This window comes from Rhinopithecus bieti, unplaced genomic scaffold (genome assembly GCF_001698545.2).
Source record: "Rhinopithecus bieti isolate Rb0 unplaced genomic scaffold, ASM169854v2 scaffold_1106, whole genome shotgun sequence".
NCBI lineage: Eukaryota > Metazoa > Chordata > Mammalia > Primates > Cercopithecidae > Rhinopithecus > Rhinopithecus bieti.
In genome coordinates this window covers 747,934-764,495 of record NW_016803367.1, presented here as the reverse complement: position 1 = coordinate 764,495, position 16,562 = coordinate 747,934, and the positions used below count along the sequence as shown (strand labels likewise).

The following is a 16,562-nucleotide window of genomic DNA, read 5'->3' as shown; positions in this document are numbered from 1 at the left end:
AAAAAAAAAAAAAAAAAAAAAAAGTATTTATCCCATCATCACACTTCAAATATATAAGTGCTTCATGTAAATGCACTTATGCAGTACAATAATACTTCACATGAGTAGATAACTCCACGACTTACAAAGCAATTTCATTTTCATATCTGATTTCATCATCACAAATACCCCCATAAAGGCAGCTTGCTATTATTTACAAATTCCAAATGAAAATGAACAGAAAATTATAAATAATCACTTGCTCAACATCATTAAAAAGCCTGATTTCCAACCCAATGCTCTTTTTACATTTCAACATGCTGGCAATGTGAACCAAAGTAAGATTTTGTAAGATTTTAAAAGAATAGTGATTTGGTAAGTACTTAAAAGAAAAAAAAAAGATTTCAGGCTTCCTGTGATGACAGAAAAAAAAAACTCACACTTCTTATTTTCTAATACTTCCTCAGGTAATTCTATAGGCCCTTAAAGAGCTTTCCACACATTAAATGCCCTTTGGGGAAAAAAATCCCTTTATTCATCACTTAATTGCAATCCTTCCCATATTACAGGGCTGAATTTAATCTTAGAACTCAAATTGAGAGAAAATACGGCCAAGTTCATCTGGTGCAATACATTGCACCTGACCTTAAACCAAGTGTTTATAAAGCCTAGTTAAGATTATGGAACTGTCAGGAAGGAAATGTGTGAAAATGTAATCCTTTATCACTGACAATACTGCAACTTCCTCATCTTCACCACAAAGAAACACAAACATAATTCAGCCTCCAGCAGTTCTGCATTGTTAGATGAGTCTGCATTTTTTGTTTTTAGTACCTTGGGCTTAACAGGCCTTGCTGCTGTGTTCATGTTCTTAACATGTTCAAAAACTACTACTTCCATGTTTAGCAGTTCATATACACCTAACTTTTTAAAGTCTTTCTTTATCTTGAATAAGAACATAATTATACAACCCATATAACAATACTGTGGAAGGAATTAGTAAATCAGACACATTAATCAATTTTGAATTTTTCTTAGCCCTGTGAATAGACCCAAAGCCTAATAACATATTGAGCCATCTCAGTACACAGAATACACAAAACTATAAGATAAAAAAATATTGAAAAGAAATTGACATTTGGAGTAGGCAAGCTCCAAAGAAGGCAACCTAAGAAAATAAAGCATGAACACTGTAACCTGAAAAACAACAAAGTGTTAAAAGTGTTTTTTCTAAAACACTTGAATAGATTTTTTTTCATCAAGTGTTAACTGACACTTGGCATTAAGGTAAACCCCCTTCATTTTTAAGAGGCAGATAGTAGCAAATGCACTGTATATTAATATGGAAGAACAATGTAGCCCTTTACAACAGAAAACAAAATGTGGCTAATGATTCATTACACTACTTACCAGTCCATATCCAATATAACCATAACAAAAAATAAAACAAAAACAGACATAAGCCAAAATATCAAACATATAAAACATGGTACTCAAAGTGATTCAATGTTAAGTTTAAGATTGTCCAGCCTTAAGTGAAGAAAAGCTAAGCACTTTCACCTCTGATTTCACTGTACAAGGTGAAAAGAAACCAGATCAAAAGATGGGATGCACAGGCCAGACATGGAGCTCTCATACCTGTATCCAACCCTGGGAGGCTAAGGCAGGAAAATCGCTTGAACCCAGGAGTTCAGAGACCAGTCTGGGCAACATAGCGAGACCCTGCTTCTACATAACATTTTAAAATTAGGGCCGGGAGCGGTGGGTCACGCCTGTAATCCCAGCACTTTGGGAGGCCCAGGCAAGTGGATCACGAGTTCAGGAGATAGAGACCATCCTGGCCATCATGGTGAAACCCCACCTCTACTAAAAATACAAAAATTAGCCAGGCATGGTGGTGTGTGCCTGTAATCCCAGCTACTTGGGAGGCTGACGCCAAGAGAATTGCTTGAACCTGGGAGGCGGGTTGGGAGCCTAGATCACGCCACTGCACTCCAGCCTGGGCAACAAGAGCGAAACCCGGTCTCAAAAAAAAAAAAAATTATGAATTAAAATAATACCCTCACCATCTCCATCTTCCCCTATATGACCTGAGCTCAGAAAACAATAGTAAACCATTCACATTGGGTGTGTGTGATAAATACCCCGAGAAGTGTGGGGCCCAATAAGATTCTAATCTTAAAAGAAACGATGCGTTAATAGCGACATTTCAAGCACTATCCTGTAGACTGGAGGAGACAAATCTAAAATTCGTAGTACTATTGTTAGCTATTCTAGCTACAAGAATGCCCCACTGTGTTTTCAATAAAAGTAGAGCAGAACAGTACACATCTCACCACTCAACAAAATACCTTAGTTGGCGCTCCCAATAGTGCTAAACATAACGCGTACAAGGCACTGCATGAGGCAGCTGCTAATGAGGACAAATCGGTTAGGAAGACCAAAGCTAAAGGAGGCCAGTGAGCTGGAGAAGGGTATGGAGAGGTATTTGATCATCATCAGGGTGGCGTGCCAGCGGAAGTATCCGGGCATTATTTAATATTTAATCTTTCTATTCCTGACATCACGGGGGCTCAAACGTCATCAAAAGACAGGCTGGCATTAAACCTGGCAGGGTGACGCACATAACATCTTACCATATGGATTTTCATCAGTCCAGACCGACCAGCACCTCAGAGCCTGCCCAGTGAAGGAAGGAGGGTGCCCCAGGCAGTCCGCTCTCCCACAGTTGGCGCGCAGCTCGGTATAGCACACGGGGTTTGGAGGCTGCAAGACCACCGGACCGGATGCCCCAGGGGCCAGCTCGGGCCTCCGTGAATGTGGACTCGCGCACGCCCGAGGAGGTCGCCCGTGCGGCCGCTGACGCCAGGCGTCAAGTCCCCGCCCGAGCAGCCCCAGCCTAGGAGGCGGACCACGCCACTGCTCCTCTACTGAGCCGAGGGTGTCGGCCAGGGACTCAGACAGTTGGCACAAACCCCCTCCCGGGGTCTAAGCCCGCCTGGTACAGTACCTGAAGGGGCAACGCCACCTCCGCCCAATTGTGCTGGCTGCAGCAGTGGCGGCGGTCACAGCTCGGGCGCCAATGACGCCTCTTATAAAAACAACAACCTGCTCGCAGGCTTCTGCAGCCCACAGGCGGTAACCGGCTGGGGGCCGCAGTGCATGCCGTGACGCGTAGTCCCGCTTGCGCCTCCTGCCAGGCACCGGTGAAGAGAAGAACTACCACTCCCGAAGAGGAGCGCAGGGCGCCGCCGGGCGGCTGCAGGAAGCTGGGCCGGGCGGCCGCAGATCCCCACAACATCCGGGAGTCGGCGACCACTTCCAGTTGCTATGGATACGAGTTGCAACCTCCAGAAAGGATTCGTGGTTTCTCCGGGAAAACAACTCCCCGGATTAAACGGATAGGTTTACACATACTGATCCACCCAGCTATTCATCTTCTATTTGCTACTTTAATTGGGTGCGGTTAAAACGCCACGTCCCTAGGCGTTCACCGGCTTTCTTGCCATCTACTGCATGCAAACTGACTTTGCCGAAAAAATTAACAAAGAAAATAGCGAAAATGACAGACCGCGACTGGGTGAGTTTAGGCAGAGGAATAGATGTTTGGGAATGTTGGTATTCGCTGGTATAATTTGAGGCACCACCTACTCCTACCAATCCCAACCCCACAACCCCGAAAAGACTTTACAAGGCAGCTACTGAGCTTTTACATTTACACATGTAAATGCACGTTTCCTTAAGTCCGAATAGCCTCTAAAGGTGTAAAGACCATCGGGATTGTATGCACTCATACCCTACTGCAAACTGTTAGTGATGGTTTTGAACAAGAAAACGTACTTTGTTAATTGTATACTTAAATTGTACTTTGTCAAAGAAGGGAGTTGTTTTAAAAAAGGATATGGTGACCGGGCGCGGGGCTCACGCCTGCAATCCCAGTAATTTGGGAGGCCAAGGTGGGTGGATCACCTGAGGTCAGGAGTTCGAGACCAGCCGGACCTACATGGTGAAACTCCGTCTCTACTAAATACAAAAAATTAGCCAGGAGAGATGGCGCGCGCCTGTAATCCTAGCTACTTGGGAGACTGAGGCAGGAGAATCGCTTGAACCTGGGAGGCAGAGGTTGCAGTGAGACGAGATTGCGCCACTGAACTGCAGCCAGGGCAACAAGAGCGAAAGATATCTTACATTTATGTTCACTCTTTACAGAAGCAATGAAAAGTTTAGGTTTCATTCTCTGTCCCCTAATTGTGGTAAAAGTAAATAAATGAAAAAATAAATAATAAACGTAAACATTAGCAAGGAAGATGGTGGGCCTGAACAGAGACAAAAGAGTGCCTCAAAATTAGACCTTTTTTATTTTGCTTTTCTATTAACTATATTTAACATCAACAGTGACATCAAAACATCTTAATTTTATAATTACAGCTTCTGCGATGGGCATTATTAACTAATGACTTGTTTTCATTTATCTTTTAAGTATATATTTATCTATACCGAAGGACTTCGAAAGTCAAGGTGGTCTGGCTTTCTCTAACTTTAACTGAAAATTAAATTACTAAGAAAGCTAATACCAGCTACTGGTAGATTTTATACCTTTCAAGCCACTTTCACAGGCCAATTTTAAGATGTAATTTCTTCTGAAAATCATTTACAATTTTAACCTTTTATCATTTAATAAAAGTTGTTGACATATGTGGCAGATAATTTAAACTCATCCTTTCATTATTCTTTGTATTGGCTGTTTGTTTCGTTCTTAATTGTAGTCAGTTTGAACTCTACATTTTAAGAATATCAGGTTTGAAGAAGGTGAAACCCAAATAAGAAAACTGCAGTGGTTGTCTATGATGTAAAGTATAAAGCAATGGGCCTTTTGTTTCAGAATCTATAAACATTTGTGAATTATCCTGGAAATCTAAAAAATTTTAATTTAAGATTTAACTTTTCCAGATTTTGCGGTACTAATTATGCCAACGAAGTTTATCAGCTAATTTGTCTTCTGTTTTGACTAGATTTCATTTTCTGCAGTATGTTTTGAGCCAAANTTCTCCGGGAAAACAACTCCCCGGATTAAACGGATAGGTTTACACATACTGATCCACCCAGCTATTCATCTTCTATTTGCTACTTTAATTGGGTGCGGTTAAAACGCCACGTCCCTAGGCGTTCACCGGCTTTCTTGCCATCTACTGCATGCAAACTGACTTTGCCGAAAAAATTAACAAAGAAAATAGCGAAAATGACAGACCGCGACTGGGTGAGTTTAGGCAGAGGAATAGATGTTTGGGAATGTTGGTATTCGCTGGTATAATTTGAGGCACCACCTACTCCTACCAATCCCAACCCCACAACCCCGAAAAAGACTTTACAAGGCAGCTACTGAGCTTTTACATTTACACATGTAAATGCACGTTTCCTTAAGTCCGAATAGCCTCTAAAGGTGTAAAGACCATCGGGATTGTATGCACTCATACCCTACTGCAAACTGTTAGTGATGGTTTTGAACAAGAAAAACGTACTTTGTTAATTGTATACTTAAATTGTACTTTGTCAAAGAAGGGAGTTGTTTTAAAAAAGGATATGGTGACCGGGCGCGGGGCTCACGCCTGCAATCCCAGTAATTTGGGAGGCCAAGGTGGGTGGATCACCTGAGGTCAGGAGTTCGAGACCAGCCGGACCTACATGGTGAAACTCCGTCTCTACTAAATACAAAAAATTAGCCAGGAGAGATGGCGCGCGCCTGTAATCCTAGCTACTTGGGAGACTGAGGCAGGAGAATCGCTTGAACCTGGGAGGCAGAGGTTGCAGTGAGACGAGATTGCGCCACTGAACTGCAGCCAGGGCAACAAGAGCGAAAGATATCTTACATTTATGTTCACTCTTTACAGAAGCAATGAAAAGTTTAGGTTTCATTCTCTGTCCCCTAATTGTGGTAAAAGTAAATAAATGAAAAAATAAATAATAAACGTAAACATTAGCAAGGAAGATGGTGGGCCTGAACAGAGACAAAAGAGTGCCTCAAAATTAGACCTTTTTTATTTTTGCTTTTCTATTAACTATATTTAACATCAACAGTGACATCAAAAACATCTTAATTTTATAATTACAGCTTCTGCGATGGGCATTATTAACTAATGACTTGTTTTCATTTATCTTTTTAAGTATATATTTATCTATACCGAAGGACTTCGAAAAGTCAAGGTGGTCTGGCTTTCTCTAACTTTAACTGAAAATTAAATTACTAAGAAAGCTAATACCAGCTACTGGTAGATTTTTATACCTTTCAAGCCACTTTCACAGGCCAATTTTAAGATGTAATTTCTTCTGAAAATCATTTACAATTTTAACCTTTTTATCATTTAATAAAAGTTGTTGACATATGTGGCAGATAATTTAAACTCATCCTTTCATTATTCTTTGTATTGGCTGTTTGTTTCGTTCTTAATTGTAGTCAGTTTGAACTCTACATTTTAAGAATATCAGGTTTGAAGAAGGTGAAACCCAAATAAGAAAACTGCAGTGGTTGTCTATGATGTAAAGTATAAAGCAATGGGCCTTTTGTTTCAGAATCTATAAACATTTGTGAATTAACCTGGAAATCTAAAAAATTTTTAATTTAAGATTTAACTTTTCCAGATTTTGCGGTACTAATTATGCCAACGAAGTTTATCAGCTAATTTGTCTTCTGTTTTGACTAGATTTCATTTTCTGCAGTATGTTTTGAGCCAAAGCTGATCGGAATTCTAGAACCAGTAGTTAAGGAGGGTCATTTGATGACAAAAAGAGTTCTCAGGCCGGGCGTGGTGGCTCAAGCCTGTAATCCCAGCACTTTAGGAGGCAGAGACGGGTGGATCACGAGGTCAGGAAATCGAGACCATCCTGGCTAACACGGTGAAACACCGTCTCTACTAAAAAAATACAAAAAACTAACCGGGCGAGGTGGTGGGCGCCTGTGGTCCCAGCTACTTGGGAGGCTGAGGCAGGAGAATGGCGTGAACCCGGGAGGCGGAGGTTGCAGTGAGCTGAGATCCAGCCACTGCACTCCAGCCTGGGCGACAGAGCAAGACTCCGTCTCAAAAAAAAATAAATAAGTAAAATAAAATAAAATAAAATAAAACAGTGATAAAAATTGATTTCATTTGGCCAGGCGCAGTGGCTCACACCTGTAATCCCAACATTTTGGGAAGCCGAGGCAGGTGGATCACTTGAGGTCAGGAGTCCAAGACCAGCCTGGCCATCATGGTGAAACCCCATCTCTACTAAAAATACAAAAATTAGGCTGGGCACGGTGGCTCACACTTGTAATTCCAGCACTTTGGGAGGCCGAGGCGGGCGGATCACCTGAGGTTGGGAGTTCAAGACCAGCCTGACTAACATGGAGAAACCCCATCTCTACTAAAAATACAAAATTAGCTGAGCCTGTTGGTACATGCCTGTAATCCCAGCTACTTGGGAGGCTGAGGCAGGAGAATTGCTTGAACCCGGGAGGCGGAGGTTGCAGTGAGCCGAGATTGCACCATTGCAGTCCAGCCTGGATGATAGAGCAAGACTCCGTCTCAAAAAAGAAACACACAAAACAAAACAAACAAATCTGCTCCATCTCCATGCTACCACCTACTATATAGTGTCATCATTACTCACACGGACTACTGCGGCTCCTCACCACATTCACACAGGCCCTCACAACAGCCAAAGTCATTTTACTAGAATTATATTACATCATGTCACACCTCTCCTTAAAACCCTTCAATAGCTTTCCATTGCTTTTACGATAAAGGTTCAGATTTTAAACACAGTCAACAAAACCCTGAGACATCTGACCCCTGGCTCTCTATTTCTGATCTCATGACATTTTTACCCTAATTTATTTGACTTGCCATACTTTGTCCCCACCTCTATCTTTTACTTCCTTGCCTTATAGTCAATCTTAGATTGAATGGTACTTCAGTGGCATGGCTTTCCCTAACCCCCAGCACTAGATTAGAACCCCCATTGTGTCTTCATTAATATGTTGTATTTTTTTTTCTTCATAGCAGTTACCACAATTGTAATTATTCAGTTAGCTGTGTAATTAGTTGCTTAATGGCTGCCCACATACCCAGGCTAACCCTGGATGTTTATCTTGTTCCTTTTTCACTCTAAAATAAAGCTGTACTTCCTCTTCTATGACTTTTCAGATTTTCCCTATGATTTACAGACTTTTCAATAAATTCTCATAGTTGTAGTACAGAATGTTTAAAAAGCTACCTTATGCATATTTTTGACAAGTTTGCTCTGTGTACAGGTGTATGTGATTTTAAGGGTAGTCTTCAATGTCAAGAGAAGTGACCACCAAACAGGCTGGAGTGCAGTGGCTGGATCTCAGCTCACTGCAAGCTCCGCCTCCCAGGTTTACATTCCAGGCCATTCTCCTGCCTCAGCCTCCCGAGTAGCTGGGACTACAGGCGCCCGCCACCTCGCCTGGCTAGTTTTTTGTGTTTTCGTAGAGACGGGGTTTCACCGTGTTAGCCAGGATGGTCTTGATCTCCTGACCTCGTGATCTGCCCGTCTCGGCCTCCCAAAGTGCTGAGATTACAGGCTTGAGCCACCGCGCCCAGCCGCGATAAAGCTTTTAATCACCTGGGTGCAGGCAGGCTGAGTCCGCGATGGAAGATAGGGGTGGGGCCGTTTTATAGGATTAGGGTTGGTAATGGAAAATTATAGTCAAAGGGGTTATTCTCTGGCGGGCAGGGGTGGGGTCACAAGGTGCTCAGTGGGGAGGTTCTGAGCCAGGAGAGTGAATTTCACAAGGNGCAAGCTCCGCCTCCCAGGTTTACATTCCAGGCCATTCTCCTGCCTCAGCCTCCCGAGTAGCTGGGACTACAGGCGCCCGCCACCTCGCCTGGCTAGTTTTTTGTGTTTTTCGTAGAGACGGGGTTTCACCGTGTTAGCCAGGATGGTCTTGATCTCCTGACCTCGTGATCTGCCCGTCTCGGCCTCCCAAAGTGCTGAGATTACAGGCTTGAGCCACCGCGCCCAGCCGCGATAAAGCTTTTAATCACCTGGGTGCAGGCAGGCTGAGTCCGCGATGGAAGATAGGGGTGGGGCCGTTTTATAGGATTAGGGTTGGTAATGGAAAATTATAGTCAAAGGGGTTATTCTCTGGCGGGCAGGGGTGGGGGTCACAAGGTGCTCAGTGGGGGAGGTTCTGAGCCAGGAGAGTGAATTTCACAAGGTAATGTCATCAGTTAAGGCAGGAACCGGCCATTTTCACTTCTTTTGTGATTCTTCACTTGCTTCAGGCCATGTGGATGTATATGTGCAGGTCACAGGGGATATGATGGCTTAGCTTGGGCTCAGAGGCCTGACATTCAATCCCCTCCAGAGAACAGAATTTCTAAAAAAGAGAAGTGGGTGGGACTGAATTTAATTTTATTTTTTTCAGAACTTTAAAGTGGAGAATGATTTTATGTGTTTATCTTTTAGGACAAGAAATGTACTTCACCTTCAAATTCAGACACAGAAATGAAATCTGAACAACTACCTCCTTGTGTGAACCCTGGCAATCCTGTGTTTTCGTGTATGTTGGATCCAAAGACACTTCAGACAGCCACCTCACTATCAAAACCTCAGATGATTATGTATAAAACCAATTCAAGTCATTATGGTGAATTTCTACCTATGCCACAGTTTTTTCCCTGCAATTATACTCCAAAGGAGCAAGTATTTTCAAGCCATATCAGAGCAACTGGATTTTATCAAAATAACACTCTAAATACTGCACCTGACAGAACCAGAACTCTTGATTTTCCTAATATTCAACACACTCTATGAAAATATATTCCTTTGTATATTGAAAAGAAAATATACTCGGGAAAAATGAGTGTTAAATCTAAGGGTAGAATACCTAATTAAGATAAAAGTTTTAAATCAATTTTAAAATAAGTTAAAGTATTTCAACTGATAACTGAATGACAATGACTTTTAAATGAAAATATGTTGAAAATAGCAAAATAAAAGGTAGAAAGTGTTAGTCCATGTAATCCAAAAGCTTCAAAAGCCTTTCATATTTTATTTACTTATCTATTGAGTCTACTTATCAAGACAGAGGAACACAGGAGCTGTAAGAAAAAAAAAATGATTTAAGGAAGATTCTGACCAACAATTTCACACTTTTGTTTTTTGTCTTTTGTTTTTTTTGAGATGGAGTCTCACTATATTGCCCAGGGTGGAGTGCAGTGGCGCGATCTCGGCTCACTGCAGCCTCCGCCTCCCAGGTTTAAGTGATTTTCCTGCCTCAGCCTCCCGAGTAGCTAGGATTACAGGCACTCGCCACCATGCCCACCTAATTTTTTGTATTTTTAGTAGAGATGGGGTTTCACCCTGTTAGCTAGGATGGTCTCAATCTCCTGACCTGGTGATCTGCCCACCTTGGCCTCCCAAAGTGCTGAGATTACAGGTGTGAGCCACTGTGCCCGGCCAACACACTTTTATTTTTTATTTTTGGAGACGGTTTCACCTTGTCACCCAAGCTGGAATGCAGTGGCATGGTCATGGTTCATTGCAACCTTGGACTCCTGGGCTCAAACCATCCCCCACCTCAGCCTCTACTAGCTGGGACTAGAGGCAGGAACAACATGCCCCCGGCTAATTTATAGGGGGGGTTGTGTGTGTCTGTAGATGGAGTTTCGCTGTGTTGCCCAGGCTGACCTCAAACTCCTGTCCTCAAGCTGTCATCCTGCCTTGGCCTCCCGAAGTGTTGGGATTACAGGAGTGAGCCACGCTGCCCAGCCAATTTCCCACTTTTAACATAATGTTAGTTCCCACTGCTAGGCTGGTGGAAGAGATAACTTGTAATTTATTGATTCATTCAGCAAATATTTTTTGAACTTTGATGACAGACTGTTCTATGCAAATAGAGGTACAGAAATAAAAGACAGTGATTTTTATTGTTTTAATTAACAATATTGGCCAAGTGTGATGGCTCACACCTGTAATCCCAGCACATTGGGAGGCCGGGGCAGGTGGATCACCTGAGGTCAGGAGTTCAAGACCAGCCTGGCCAACATGGTGAAACCCCATCTCAACTAAGATACAAAAAAATCAGCTGGGCATGGTGGCGGGTGCCTGTAATCCCAGCTACTTTGGGAGGCTGAGGCAGGAGAATCGCTTGAACCCGGGAGGTAGAGGTTGCAGTGAGCCGAGATCACGCCATTGGACTCCAGCCTGGGCAACAAGAGCGAAACTCTGTCTCAAAAAAAAAAAAAAAATATTTTGGGAGAATGAGATTAGCAAATTAATATGTGGTAATTTTTGTAATGTAAAGTTGGCAGTATGCACAGGCCTTTCAGACAGAGACAGAATTGCTCAAATTGAGACCAGAGAGATCAGGAGAAGTGACCTAGAGAAGATAAACTTAAAGGAAGGTTATTCTAGGCAGAAGAAACTATATGGCTAAGAGTACAAAGATATGAGATAATGTGGTATATTTTTATAAATGCAATTAATTTTATATATCTTTAACATAGTGTGTGCAGTGGTAGGTGACAGGCTATACAATTCTTTAAAATCTGTGATTCCACTGCACACACAGATTTATTTCAGCTGCCATCTGTTTAAACCATATGTTGATAATTGGGTCTGAATATCTTTCTGGAAAAAAAATCATTGTTATTTTCCCCTGTTGGTTTTATTTCAGGATATTACCATCAATTAGAAAGAATAAATTTGTGAGTCATTAGGGGATTATAAAAGTTGAATCTTCTAATCATAAAAGTTGCTTGATGTAAGGAAACAGCTCAATCTCTGCAGACTCATCAATTTCTTCCAATTACCCCCAAAACTGATAATTTGGTAATGGCACAATCAAAAAAAATTAATTTTTTTCACTTCCTCAAAACATCACTGCACAAGATGTCCAAGTGAATTACGCAATAACATTTTAGTTTATTAGCCTGTTCTTGCAGTATAAACCATACAAACAATTTTCCCCCTTCACTGTAGGTGCCCAATTCATGGCAAGTGACTTTACCTTTTTATATGTAGAATCTAGAAACTAACCTAAAATTCCTACCTATGGCAGTGGTGCACTGTTGGGTCATTTTTGTTGTTGCTAAAATTCTCAGGATTGGCCGGCAGTAGTGGCTCACGTCTTTAATCCCAGCATTTTGGGTGGGCGGATCACTTGAGGTCAGGAGGTCGAGACCAGCCTAGCCAACATGACAAAACCCAGTCTCTACTAAAAATACAAAACATTAGCCAGGTGTGGTGGCGTGTGCCTATAGTCCCAGCTACCTGGGAGGCTGCGACAGGAGAATCGCTTGAACCCAGGAGGCGGAGGTTGCAGTGAGCCAAGATCACACCACTGCACTGCAGCCTGGGCAACAGAGTGAGATTCTGTCTCCAAAAAAAAAAAAAAAAAAATCAGGATACTCCAGGCACAGTGGCTCACACTTAAAATCCCAGCACTTCTGGGAGGCTGAGGTGGGCAGATTACAGGAAGCCAGGAGTTCGAGACAAACCTGGGCAACATGGTGAGACCGCATCTCTACTAAAAATACAAAAACTTAGCCAGGCATGGTGGTGCATTCCTGTAATCCCAGCTACTCTAGAGGCTGAGGCACGAGAATCTCTTTAACCTGGGAGGTGGAGGTTGCAGTGAGCCGAGATCACGCCACTGCACTCCAACCTGGGTGACAGAGGGAGACTTCATCTAAAATAATAATAATAATAAAATTATCAGGATAAATAGCTGAAAATCAAGCATATCATCTGGAATTTCATTATATACACAGTCATTCAGTGCCTATTAAAGTCCCAGGACTGGCTGGGCATGGTGGCTCATGCCTATAATCCCAATACTTTGGGAGGCTGAGGCAGGCGGATCACCTGAGGTCAGGACTTCAAGACCATCCTGACCAACATGGAGAAACCCCATCTCTACTAAAAATACAAAAAAAAATTAGCTGGGCATGGTGACGCATGCCTGTAATCCAAGCTATTTGGGAGGCTGAGGCAGGAGAATATCTTGAACCCAGGAGGCGGAGGTTGCAGTGAGCCAATATCAAGCCATTGCACTACAACCTGGGCAACAAGAGAGAAACTCCGTCTCAAAATAATAATAATAATAATAATAATAAGGTCCCAGGACTATACTAGGCACTAGAAGTTAGTCCTCATGGAGCTTAGATTCTAATGAATCCCAGCAGGAGAAAACAGACCAAAAAGCATGTATAAATATATATTTTTATATATTTACAAATAAAAATGCACATGAATATATACATAAATAACATATGAATATATATTTACATAGTTACCTATGTTCTATACATGTAGCTACATGTATAGAACATGCCAAGTGGTAAGTATTATGGGAAAAAACATAAAATAGAGTTAGGAGGAAAGTGAGTACTTCAGCAAGGAATTACTTTAGGTAGATTGGAAAGGAAAGGTTTCTGATAAGGTGATGTCCGACCACACCCTCTGAAGGAGGTGAAGAGAACATCTGAGGAAAGTCAAGTTGATGTAAGGCAATTGAATATACAAGTTGAATTCAAGAGAGAAGTCCAAGTTGAAGATAATCAATTTGAACAACATGTTATTTAAAATGATTAAGTCAGACAAGACTACAAAGTGTAGGTAGAAAACAGACCTGAGGACTATGCTTTAGGGAAAACCACCATTTAGAGGTCAAGACAAAGAACAAGAAGAAACAAATGAAACCAAGAAGGAGTGACTAGTGAAGAAAGGAAATCAGAAGACTGTGAGGCCTGGAAGCCAAGCTTGTTTCAAGGACAGGGACTGTCCCGGCAGTGTGAAATTATCTTGGGAAATAGCATATGAATTGAGAACTGACCTTTGATTAGGCAAAGCAGAGGTCGTGGATGACTTCAAACAAAAGTATTTCAACAAGGCCAGGCGCGAAGGCTCACACCTATAATCCCAGCACTTTGGAAAGCTGAGGTGGGCAGGTGGCCTGAGGTCAGGTGTTTGAGACCAGTCTGGCCAAGATGGTGAAAACCTGTCTCTACTAAAAATACAAAAATTAGCTGGGCGTGATGGCGGACACTGTAATCCCAGCTACTCGGGAGGCTGAGGCAGGAGAATCGCTTGAACCTAGCAGGCAGAGTTTGCAGTGAGCCAAATCACGACATTGCACTCCAGCCTGGGTGACGAGCGAAACTCTGTCTCAAAAATAAATAAATAAATAAATAAATAAAGTATTCCTCTCTACAACAAGAAGAGTAGAGAGGAAAACTTTATTGGAATAAGAAAGAGCCAAAGAACTCAAAACTAATTTTAAGTAATTTTGCTGCACACTGAACAGATAAATGGTGCAATAGCTAAATGTAGCGCCAAAAGTTTGTTGTTGTTTTTTTAAAGATAGGATATAATATAGCATATTTTCTACTCTTTTTGAGTCAGGGTCTCCCTGTGTCACCCAAGCTGGAGTGCAATGACACAATCACAGCTCACTGTAACCTCAACCTCAACCTTGACTTCCCCAGCTCAAGCGATTTTCCAACCTCAGCCTCCCAAGTAGCTAGGACTACAGTCATGCACCACCATGCCTGGCTAACTTTTTTTCTAATTTTTGTAGAGATGGGGGTCTCACTATGTTGCTTAGGTTAGTCTTGGACTCCTGGGCTCCTCCCACCTCCTCCCAAGTGCTGGGATTAGAGGCATGATCCACCACCTCACAAAGTGTTGGGATTATGGGTGTAAGCCACCGTGCTGACCAGAGTATTTGTATTCTGATGAGAACACATTTTGAGAACTGCTGACCTACAGCAATCAGATGTAGATAGCTGAAGATAGATGTAGATAGCTGAAGATAACTAGAGAGTAATGTTAGTCCTTAATATGCACTGAAAAGCTAAAGCAAAGCCAGTGCGGTGGCTTCTACCTGCAATGTCAGCACTTTGGGAGGCCAAGGCAGGTGGATCACTTAAGATCAGGAGTGTGAAACCAGCCTGGCCAATTGGTGAAACACTGTCTCTATTAAAAAATACAAAAATAAGCCAGGCACAGTGTCTCACGCCTGTAATCCCAGCACTTTGGGAGGCCAAGGCGGGTAAATCACCTGAGGTCAGGAGTTTTGAGACCAGCCTGGCCAACATGATGAAAAGCTGTCTCTACTAAAAATACCAAAATTAGGTGGCGCATGCTTGTAATCTCAACTACTCGGGAGGCTGAGGCAGGAGAATCACTTGAACCCAGGAGGCGGAGGTTGCAGTAAGCCTAGATCATTCCACTGCACTCTAGTCTGAGTGACAAAGCAAGACTCCATCACACACACACAAAAAGAGACTGTTAGTTCATGGGGACACCACCCTCTTGAATAAAGCTGTTAATATAGAAGTGAGTTAGTTATTACAGGACTGGGTTAGTTATAAAAGACGGGAGTTCAGCCCCCTTTTCCTTTCCTCTCTTTCTTGCATGCTGTCTTACTATGTGATACCTTCTGCCACGTTATCATATAGCAAGAAGGGCTTCACCAGATGCATGTAGTCCCTCGATCTTGACCTCCCAGCCTCCAGAACCATGAACCAAATAAATCTCTGTCCGTTATAAATTACCTAGTCTGTGGTATTCTGATACAGCAGTGGAAAATGAAGTAAGGCACCTACTTTTTCCCTAGATGGTATGTGCAAAATCCTTTGCCCTTATTTCCCACATGGATGAAATTTGTTGGAAAGCACCTGACTTGCTAGTGATTAAGAGGTCTCTCCTTGACCAAACTCTAGATAGGCTCCTGTGAACCACTTTTTTGATTAGGCCCCATCCTTGCACCTTGCTCTTTGTCCAGGCTGGAGTACAGTGGCATGATCTCAGCTCACTGCAACCTCTGTCTCCCAGGTTCAAGGGTTCTCCTGCCTCAGCCTCCTGAGTAGCTGGGATTATAGGCACACACCACCACGCCAGGCTAAGTTTTATATTTTTAGTAGAGACAGGGTTTTACCATGTTGGTCAGGCTGGTCTCCAACTCCTGACTTCATGATCCACCTGCCTTAGCCTCCCAAACTGCTGGGATTACAGGCGTGAGGCACTGTGCCTGGCTGTACCTTGCTTTTTTTTTTTTTTTGAGATGGAGTTTTGCTCTTGTTGCCCAGGCTGGAGTGCAATGGCGCATTCTCGGCTCACCACAACCTTCACCTCCCGGGTTCAAGCAATTCTCCAGGCTCAGCCTCCCGAGTAGCTGGGATTACAGGCATGTGCCACCACACCTGGCTAATTTTGTATTTTTAGTAGAGATGGGGTTTCTCCATGTTGGTCAGGCTGGTCTTGAACTCCCGACCTCAGGTGATCCACCCACCTCAGCCTCCCAAAGTGCTGGGATTACAGGCGTGAGCCATCATGCCCAGCCACGTACCTTGCTCTTAAGAGCCCAGTCATGGCAAGAATCTTGCCAAGTTCCTTTAGCCAGAATCCCCACCATCAATATCTGATTCACCCTTGATATTTGACGAGATTCCTCATTCCCTACAACCGCCCCCACCCGCCACCGGTAATACCTGATCAACCTGGCCTGTCTTCAGCAAGAATCCTGTTAGGTCAATTTAACCAAAATTCCTCTATCCCTAATGTTTTCTTAGTAATTT

The 16,562-nt window shown here is 42.8% G+C and overlaps 2 protein-coding genes across 6 annotated transcripts in view; one reads left to right on the top strand and one right to left on the bottom strand.

The window, feature by feature from the left end:
• The window catches only part of CCPG1 (cell cycle progression 1), a 50,980-nt gene extending 47,703 nt beyond the window's left edge, over nucleotides 1-3,277 (bottom strand). For 3 of the 4 annotated variants that reach the window (XM_017881351.1, XM_017881373.1, XM_017881382.1), the window contains exon 1: nucleotides 2,990-3,277. The gene's annotated coding sequence lies outside the window, so the exon portion shown is untranslated. Of the gene's footprint in view, nucleotides 1-2,615 lie in introns of all 4 variants that reach the window. The other variant, XM_017881358.1, reaches the window with a different exon arrangement.
• A 23-nt stretch (nucleotides 3,278-3,300) lies between these two features.
• Nucleotides 3,301-9,925, top strand: PIERCE2 (piercer of microtubule wall 2). Of its 2 annotated transcripts, none has more exons than XM_017881428.1 (2): nucleotides 3,301-3,559; nucleotides 9,445-9,925. In XM_017881428.1, the coding sequence occupies exons 1-2, from the start codon at nucleotides 3,542-3,544 to the stop codon at nucleotides 9,790-9,792; spliced, it is 366 nt and encodes a 121-aa protein (XP_017736917.1). In that variant the 5' UTR covers nucleotides 3,301-3,541; the 3' UTR covers nucleotides 9,793-9,925. The 2 variants fall into 2 exon arrangements, with proteins under 2 accessions (XP_017736917.1, XP_017736910.1); XM_017881421.1 differs by lacking the exon at nucleotides 3,301-3,559 and adding an exon at nucleotides 5,031-5,236.
• Nucleotides 9,926-16,562: the final 6,637 nt, after the last annotated feature.